General features: G+C 44.8%; 2 protein-coding genes across 3 annotated transcripts; one reads left to right on the top strand and one right to left on the bottom strand.

Annotated features, from left to right (window-relative positions):
* Positions 1-3,734: 3,734 nt before the first annotated feature.
* Positions 3,735-5,439, bottom strand: LOC100845997 (CBS domain-containing protein CBSX3, mitochondrial). Of its 2 annotated transcripts, none has more exons than XM_003569370.4 (6): positions 5,261-5,439; positions 4,891-5,158; positions 4,716-4,797; positions 4,229-4,302; positions 4,074-4,134; positions 3,735-3,986 (listed from the first exon to the last, which is right to left on the bottom strand). In XM_003569370.4, exons 2-6 carry the CDS (start codon positions 5,146-5,148, stop codon positions 3,844-3,846), a joined length of 618 nt encoding a protein of 205 aa, XP_003569418.1. In that variant the 5' UTR covers positions 5,149-5,158; positions 5,261-5,439; the 3' UTR covers positions 3,735-3,843. The 2 variants fall into 2 exon arrangements, with proteins under 2 accessions (XP_003569418.1, XP_010232066.1); XM_010233764.3 differs by having other exon boundaries at positions 4,891-5,155; positions 5,261-5,435.
* On the top strand, positions 5,419-8,002 carry LOC100831836 (putative pectinesterase 11). Its single transcript, XM_024458362.1, has 6 exons — positions 5,419-5,440; positions 6,101-6,658; positions 6,749-6,902; positions 7,025-7,213; positions 7,352-7,593; positions 7,715-8,002. Exons 2-6 carry the CDS (start codon positions 6,408-6,410, stop codon positions 7,863-7,865), a joined length of 987 nt encoding a protein of 328 aa, XP_024314130.1. The 5' UTR covers positions 5,419-5,440; positions 6,101-6,407; the 3' UTR covers positions 7,866-8,002.
* Positions 8,003-8,850: the final 848 nt, after the last annotated feature.

Below are 8,850 nucleotides of genomic sequence, written 5' to 3'. Positions count from 1 at the left end.
TTCTAAGGCGCCCAATTTACAAGGGAGGTAATAGCGTAAGGACTTCCTTTCTAAAAAAATCATAAGAACCTTATTGTTTAGTCTTGCATATCAAGTATGAAAAACAATGCCACAAATGCTACCAGTCTATTGTCACCCTTGCCTTTACATAGCACCCATGTCATCATCTTTTCGATTCCTATATTGCAAATAGGTAAACCGATCGAGTTTTGATTCTATTCACCATTCGTGTGTCGGCCATGATCCTCAGGGTGCTTGTTGCCGACACACCGTGGTAGCTCAAAGCCTGAAATCGCTCCCTGATGATTCTTCATAGAATGAGATTCCTTGAGGTCGAGGCTGCATGGATTTTGGATCATCCAGCAAAGCAATCAACAGTCTCGATTGAACGCGCTACACCCGTTTGTGGTATGTTAAGCTCTCAAAAGGCCATATGCTTTGGCCTTTTGTGTTCTTATATAGATTCTTAGAGAAGATAAATTTGCGCGGTCTCAACTTGCAAGCGCACCTCTCTCTCTCAAAATTGAGTAAATGTTGCAAGTGCAAGAATCTGCTGCAACAAAGTTAGTGCATGCATGGTTGGAGCTGCAACAAAACGATTCTGCATCATTTACTCAAAAGCTCGGGGATTGGCAAGTTGGCATGAATGGAAGAATCTATGATAGAAAAGCAAAAGGACTTTTCGGGACAGCAAATTAAACTGCTAAACTAGTGCTGGTAAAGAACAAATTTCCCGTGGGCAACAGCATGGTTGCAAATAATTAAGGTCACAAATTGTTTCCAAAGTTCCCCACCAAACCAAAGGCAGAGCAAAATTGTTTCCAAACTTTTTTACCAGACATATTTTCTGGCCTTTCTAAGTTGTAAAATTTTAGAAACACGGAATGACGGAACAGAAAATAGAAATACAATATTGAAAAGGCATAACTTCCTTGGGGTCTCTTTTGATGGAGTTAATTAGAAAATGTGATTTCAGGTACATTTGAATTTTTAATTTGTGAAATTATAGAAACATGGAACAAAAAAGACGGAAATGAGATGTCAGGTACATTTGATTTTTTTTCAAAATGATCTCAAAATTTCTGTGCTCACTGTGGATGCTATAAGAATTTTGAAGGAATGAAAAAGCATGAGAGAGAGAGAGAGAGGGTGCATTTGCACCTCCCAAATAAAAATAAGAATTAAAGGTGGGTGCAAAAACACAGTCCAAATTAATTTCACAATCCCAATCATATGAATCAAAGGTCTCTTACAGAAGGAAAACAAATCCGAGGACTGAAATTCTCCAAAATTTCTATAAATAGGCACCTAAGGATGTTTGATTCCACCACCAAAAAATCTAGTGACCTGTTGGAATTTTTCCAAGATGTTTCCTTCACAATTTTTAGCCTATATCAGAACAATTTTTGGGTCTAGCCTGGGGCGTCGCAGCCCACCAGCCCAGTTGGAGACCCGTCTGCCATCCTGGCCTTTGCCTTGCCACCGGTCCACGAGCGCACGGGCAAACGAATCGAGAAAGACAGAGAGAGAGACATTCTCAAAAAAAAAAGACAGAGAGAGAGACAGAAAGATTCTAAAAAAAAAGACAGAGAGAGAGCGCGCGCGCGCAGGGAGCGCCGCTGCCGGACGCCGGCCCCGGGCTGCTGGCCACCCACCGCCCGCTTCCTTCCTACACCCAGCCTTGCTCCACCGCTGGCCGGCTCCCCAGCGCCCACTAGGTCAGGCCGTCAGGCGTCAGGAACTCGCCGTCCGGCGGTCACCGCCTAGCGATCATACCCTCGACCGGCGACCATCTCTCCCCCGACCGGCGACCTTGTGCTCCCAAATCTGAAATCCCAAATCGGTAGCCCCCTGCCTCCCACTCTCTCTCAAATTTGCTGTTGTCTAATTTTATCGCCCTTCCATAATTTATTGTTTCAAATTAATTTTACAGTAGGACAAGATGAGTAAGAGAAAGATACTCATTTTTTCCCATCACAAAGAACCCCTTCGCATTCCAGCTCAACTCAGTCCGACGTTGTTGTCTTGTTGAACATCATCATAAGGGCTGGTTGGAATATAGCATCGATAAAAATGCAGCCTTTTGTTTTTACTGTTTTCTCTTTAAGCAACCAAGAGCCAAAAAATATGGTATTGAAGCATTCAGTAAAAATAGGTTTAAAACTCGGAAGAATTGTCCTAAAGTTCTTGATCAACATGTTGGTAAACATGATAGTGCTAATAACAAAGCAAGGATTAATTCAATACAACCCCCCTCCCAAACTTAGAAAGGTATGATGGTCTTTTCACGTTTTTTTTCTTCTATTTCCTTTTGCTCTCCTTTTGCCTAATCATTTTCTTTCTCCTGCCTCCTTCCTCTCTCGCAAAGTATCTGCAGCGTAAAATATTATTTCGACAATCCCATCGGTGAGATTGTACGAAATTGTGTCTACTATGACGGTGTGAAATTTCGTCTCGATCCGACGGTGAAATCTCCGGCCAACTCCAAAACACCAAGTGTTTGTCGGATTCCTCGCGGCCGTGCGTCACAGCACGAATGTCTGACTTGTTCGCATTTTTTCCGTTGATCCAATCATTATTTTGACGATCCCTTCAGTGAGATTGTGCGGAATTTTGTCTACTAGTACAGTGTAAAATTTAGTCGCGATCCAACGGTGGAATATCCAGAAAACTTGAAAAAACTGAGTGTTGCTAGAATTTCTCGCGACCCTGCGAGACAGCTCAAACGTCCAAATTGTTCGCATGTTCCCCGCTGCCTCAAGAAAGATTTCGCTGATCCCTTCGGCGAGAATGTGCGGAATTTTGTGTACCACTGTAATGTGAAATTTCATCGCGATCCAACGGTGAATACCCGGAAAATAGCAAAACACTAAGCGCTGTTTGGATTTCTCACAGTCGTGCAGGACAGCACGAACGTCCGACTTGTTCGCATGTTTCCTGCTGGCTCAAGAAGTATTTCGCTGATCCCTTCGGTGGGATTGTGTGGAATTGTGTCTACTACAAGCTCGTGAAATTTGTCACGATCCAACGGTGCGATCTCCGGCAAAATCAAAAACATCTAATGTTGTTCGGAGCCAGGTGGAAAGAAGAGAAGAAAATACTAATTAGTGTCCATCATGCCTTTTTTTATGAAGGGGTACGAAGTGATCTGGATCGTCCTTGTGTTTTCGTTGGAAGAGGGGGGTGTATTGAATCAGAAGTCTAACAAAGCTAGACAATGTTCTGAGGCTTTCAAAAACCATTACCACATACGTTGTCTCTTGCATCATCTATTATTGCATATGTTATCTTTTGTTACGTATATATTGAACCATTGAATATCGTGTCCAAATTATTATGAATTGTGTTGAAATTTTTTTGGTCCGACCTATTTTGGTCTAGGGTGCGAGCAATTCCTGGCTCCGCCCCTGTCTGATCGAAGGTGTAGCCAGCTGATCGGGATGTTGGTAAACCCTAGGCCATGCGGATGCGGGGTGGGTGGAACAAGACGGCATGCCGGAGGTGCCGCCGAGCAGATAGAAGCTTCAGCATCCTGACCCTTCTCTGCGTGTCATCGCATGTTGCTTATGGTAATGTGGAATTGTGTGTGAGCTTGACCAGACATGAGGTTCAGTGTTTGTTTGTGTGGAAGTTAATCAAGCGTTAAAATGTTTATTGGAATCGCTCGAGAAAGAAACACGTGTATGTATTGTTGCCTGCTTTGTTTAGCAGCTTGGCAACATAATCTGGCATGATAGCAAATCGTGCAGATTAATGCTATATGGAGGAAGATATAATTCTTGGTTAACTATCATGAATAATTCATCCACACTATATAATTTCTTCATCTACCACAGATACAAACTAATAATAATCTCCCGTGATGTACTTCTTCAGTTGCTTTACTTCTTGGTGCTGTTGGTCCACGATTGCTCTAACGACATCACCAATGGAAATCATGCCAACTACCTTCTCGTCGAAAACAGGGACGTGCCGAATGTGCTCGTCTGTCGATGTAAGGAAATACAAGTTAGCTCTACTTCTCCCAGATGGGTATAGAATGGTAGAAAGCGAACTAATAAATGTTGGATTACCTGTCATTAGCTCCATTGCACGTAGAATATTGGTGTTGCTGGTGACAGTGATTAGCTTGCCCTGTAACACGGTAAAGAAAACAACGAGAAGTAATTAATATGTGATGATATTCAGTTTGCTACAGTATTTGCTTTTCGTTTTCAAGTCCATTCACATCTTGTGTCATGATATCTTCAACTCTTGTTCCTTCTGAAGGTCGCCCGGGTAAAAGGATCTTCCTAGCGAAATCTGTGTCAGATCATGCGAGGATTGATTATGGTAAGACTTAAGAGGTAATTGCATATTTTTCTGTTAGTTGTTGCTTTTTATTAAAAGAAACCTTACGAGCTCATAAACTTTTTTTTGGTTTGTACTGAACATTATATTACATATATATTTCCTTGGGTTGATGTTCCGAGATTACTAAAAATTAGATTCCAAAAAGTAGTACTCTCATCAATTTTTTTGTACCAATTTGTAAATAAAGCGTTAAAAAACTATACCGTGAAACTATTTTTGTTGAAAAATCTAACGGTACCATTTGTATCCAACTATAGAGAAATTTAGCATCGAGATTTCTAAAGCCTCATCAATTTTGGAATTACCCATCGTAAACAACAGGTAGGAGTATATGATAGCACCAACTGCTGGTTCGTGCTTACCTCTTTCAGTTACAATTCCTGCAAGCTTCTTCTCATCCCCTGACTTGAGCACCACTAGGGCTCCTACATTACGGGCCGTCATCTGCAAATTTAAGCACAATACGTAGTCAGCTAGTTGTAATTATTATCATATAAAAAAGGAAGTTCCCTATTTTAGTTGTAATTATTATCATACATGCTTGACGGCTTCATGCACCAAATGGCTGGTGCTGCACCAGTAGACTGCTCCAGCTTCAGCCTCCCCTTTTGCCTTGAGGATTTCTCGTACTGTGATGTTCTCTAGCCCCGTGTGAGGTATAATCACAGCCGGAGATTCACTCTGTATGCGCGAAATCAGGGTAGCCCAGGAGAAGATCCCCTTGTTCATATGTCGCAGGACTGTGACCCTTAGCTGCTTCCCATGGAAGCTCAGCGCCTTCGCAATTCCTTGCATCTTGTATCTGCTGGAATGACATGATGGTTTACTTCCAATTCGTCAAAGTTTCTGAGATGACAATTTTGTTTCTCTTGACAATTTGCTGAAATGATTCAAACAAAGACCACACCTGACAATTGCTGAAACGAGCTAGCAGCCGGCCGGCGCGCACGTCGTGCTCCTGGCAATTCCAGCTCGAAACGTTCCGTGAAGATGATAGAGTTTCTGCTGCTCTTGTTCAGGAATGGGATACAGAGCAATGTTACCTCTTATTATGCAAACTTATCTCCTGGCCGGTACACAAGAACAGGTGCTTACCTTCTTCGTTTGGAGCAAAGCAAGGAATATTTGCATTGTTACTTATCATCCTTTCGGAACGGCAACTTTGCCTTGTGTAGGTGTACTTTCTCAGGTACTAGTAGCATTTGTTTTTCTTGAGCGTGAGTAGCAAATTAATAAGAGGAGAGATTAACTCTTGACTCTCAGATGAAGTCGGCAGTTTGAAGTTTTTTTAGGGGATTCCCGAAAAGGTATGTGCGGTATTGGAGCTTTTCTTCCCCCTTTTTTTTAGTAAATGTGTAGTATTGAAGTGGGGAAGCAAAAAAAAAAAAAAAAGCTGGCCCAAATTGGCTAGGCAGAAGCAACCTGGAATTGAAGGAAGGTGGCTTCCTGCTGGCCTAGTTAGCAAATCCAGCATATTCTACTCTTCTCCAAAATTGTTTCAGCACCGCAGAAAAAGTAAAGAAAACAACAGAAGGAAAAGTCAAAAAGAGAATGGGTTAGCTTTCAAAACAAAGAAAAAGGAAAGAAACTGCATATCTCGAATATAGGCTATGATAACAGAAGAAAGCAAGGCTTTGTGAGCTCTGACTTCCTTAAGTTTTCGTAGGTCATAAGCCTTATGTGAGGTCCACAGGAATATATGCTTCGGCTGTAAAACTACATCATTTCAGCTATCTTGTACTCGCAGAAACTAAGCAATGCATTGACATTGGGTGAGTGTCGTCACAGTAAACTGTAGCGTTTATGGTCCAGACTACACAACATTACACCAGTAACTTCAATTCCCTAAAATGTTCAGACGAACTTCTTCCAGATTCTTTGTAACTGTGACGCACGTATAGCTAACAGAGCTCCGCGTTGAGATTAGAGTTGCAACGATCCGTTGAGGAAGCTGCACTTGCACATACTCCTACTATATAATAAACCGACCCTGTCTGCACCGGATGGCGCGAAAAGTGATCTTCATGCCTTGAGGTTGAATCATCGGTCGGCAGATGTTAAATAATCGCGTCAACACGCCGCCCAGGGCAGAAACTGCAGCAGCAGCGACTCTACTGTCTCTGCTCTGCTTTTGCTCTGCCATCTCTTCCTCTGCCGGCTCCAGCGGCATGTCGGGCTCGATAATTCTCCTTGCTGTTGACCAGTCCGGCAAAGGCGACCACAGGAGGATCCAGGACGCGGACAATGCCGCCCCGGCGAACAACTCTGCCGGCACCGTCATACGGATCAAGCCGGGGGTTTACAGGCAAGTTTCCCAAAAAATGACAAGTGCAGCATATATCTTGTGATACGGGAGTTGACTTGATGTGTGCCTGGCCGGCGGAGATGGTTGCAGGGAGAAGGTCATGGTGGACAAGCCCTACATAACACTGGCCGGAACGAGCGCCAACACGACCGTCATCACCCGGAATGACGCCTGGGTCTCCGACGACTCCCCGACCGTCTCCGTGCTGGCCTCCGACTTCGTCGCCAAGCGCTTAACGTTTCAGGTACTGCTGCATGCCCGTCGTTCATAATTGTGAGCTCGATCCTTCCTTCCTTGATTGCATATCGCATACAACGTGAGCGAGGCGAGAGTCTTAATATTTTTCTTTCTTGGCGGGGGATTCAGAACACGTCCGGGAGCAGCGCGGCGGCGGTCGCGATGAGGGTCGCAGGGGACAGAGCGGCGTTCTACGGGTGCAGTTTCCTGTCGTTCCAGGACACGCTCCTGGACGACACGGGCCGCCATTACTACCGCGGGTGCTACGTAGAAGGAGGAACTGACTTCGTCTTCGGAAACGGCAAGGCTCTTTTTGATGTACGAACGTAATGTGCTTATGAGGGGGGCAAAAAATGAATATCAAAGATTAGGGGGACGATTAATCATAGCCCCCTGCACCCCCCTTAAATCCATCCCTGCTCTCTTTGATGACAAATGGTTTGCGTTTTGATGCAGAAATGCCACCTGCACTTGACCTCGCGCATAGGCGGCGCGTTCACGGCGCAGCAGCGGGCGTCGGAGTCAGAGGACACGGGGTTCAGCTTCGTCGGCTGCAAGCTGACCGGCGTCGGGGTCAGGACGTCCATCTTGGGACGCCCATGGGGCCCGTACTCGCGTGTCGTCTTCGGTCTCAGTTACATGTCCAGCACGGTGAGCCCCCAAGGATGGGACGACTGGGGCGACCACCACAGGCAGAGGTGATTTTCCTTGACTTAGGACCTGGAATTTATTTACAGTTGTGCTAGCATTTCCCGTCAAAACAATACTGCTGGGACTGACGCGTTTTGGGCTGGCCGTGCGTGTGCATGTGCGTTACAGGACGGCATTCTATGGGCAGTACCAATGTTACGGCCAAGGATCGAAAACTGATGACAGAGTTCGTGGTCTCGCGAGCTCTCGCAAGCTGAAGCGGCACCTTTCATCACCAAGGCTTGGGTTGGAGGACAACAATGGCTTCGGTAGAAAATAGTTGCTCGTTAGTGGTAGTGACGCGCGATTTGTACCATTGTTTATCCGTCTCAAAAAAACAATTTGTACTGTTGTGCTTTCAAAGACGTTAGAAATGTAGTACGATTCTATCAAGAAAAGAAAAGGTGAGAGATGATACTGCGACAACATATGCAGCTACCGCTGCTAACGGTAGCATAATTCAGTCACCATTGCCCATCATCGGACATGTCAGTCGGTCAGTACATGTATCACGAAAGGAAGTTCTTCCAAATCCTTGTTCAGCTCTGCAACCAAACTTAATAGTAGATGTAAAAGCTTTTTTTCGTTCCTTAACTTTTCAAAGAAGTGTATATGAGCATCTCTAGCAGATCTCTTATATAGGTTTGGCACTTAAAACATCTGCCTTTTTTACGGTTTTGTCTGAAGAGAATGATCTAAGCGGATCCCTCCTATTTGCGAAAACTTAAAAAAAAAACTTAAGTCTCCCCATAAAAAATCTCCAACCACTGTATATCCGAAGTTTCTGAGGGGGATTTTTAGGTACCCCTCAATTGCTCGGAAACCGTTGGTGGGCTGAAGTTTCAGCCCGTGCACTTCCGCCCGCTACCGCCTCCCGCTGTCAATTTTGGCCCACTACACGACGTTCCACATTTGGTGGCAAAAAACTGCTGGGAAAAGTCGACTTAAGTAGGCAATTTTACTGCTGATAAACATATTGAGGGACACCCCAACTACCTAGAAAAGTAAATAAAGGTAGGCAGACTAGCTGTCGGGAAAGCTTACAACTTTTAAGGGCAGGCAAATTGTCACCGTCGCTTTCAACTTTGCACCGTCGATAAGGTCTTCCGCCATCAGTCGCACCCATCCCGTACCCTGGGAGCTCCTAGCTTGTCGAGTCTCTTCCGCCCGGAGTTGACCCGAGCTTTTGGTCGCCATGGATTCGGCGTGCAACTCCACTGGGTGCCCCGATTCGACCGTGTTGTTGCGGTAGTCGCCGTCGCTGA

The sequence above is a fragment of the Brachypodium distachyon genome, chromosome 2 (genome assembly GCF_000005505.3).
Source record: "Brachypodium distachyon strain Bd21 chromosome 2, Brachypodium_distachyon_v3.0, whole genome shotgun sequence".
NCBI lineage: Eukaryota > Viridiplantae > Streptophyta > Magnoliopsida > Poales > Poaceae > Brachypodium > Brachypodium distachyon.
This window is presented reverse-complemented; position numbering and strand designations above follow the sequence as displayed.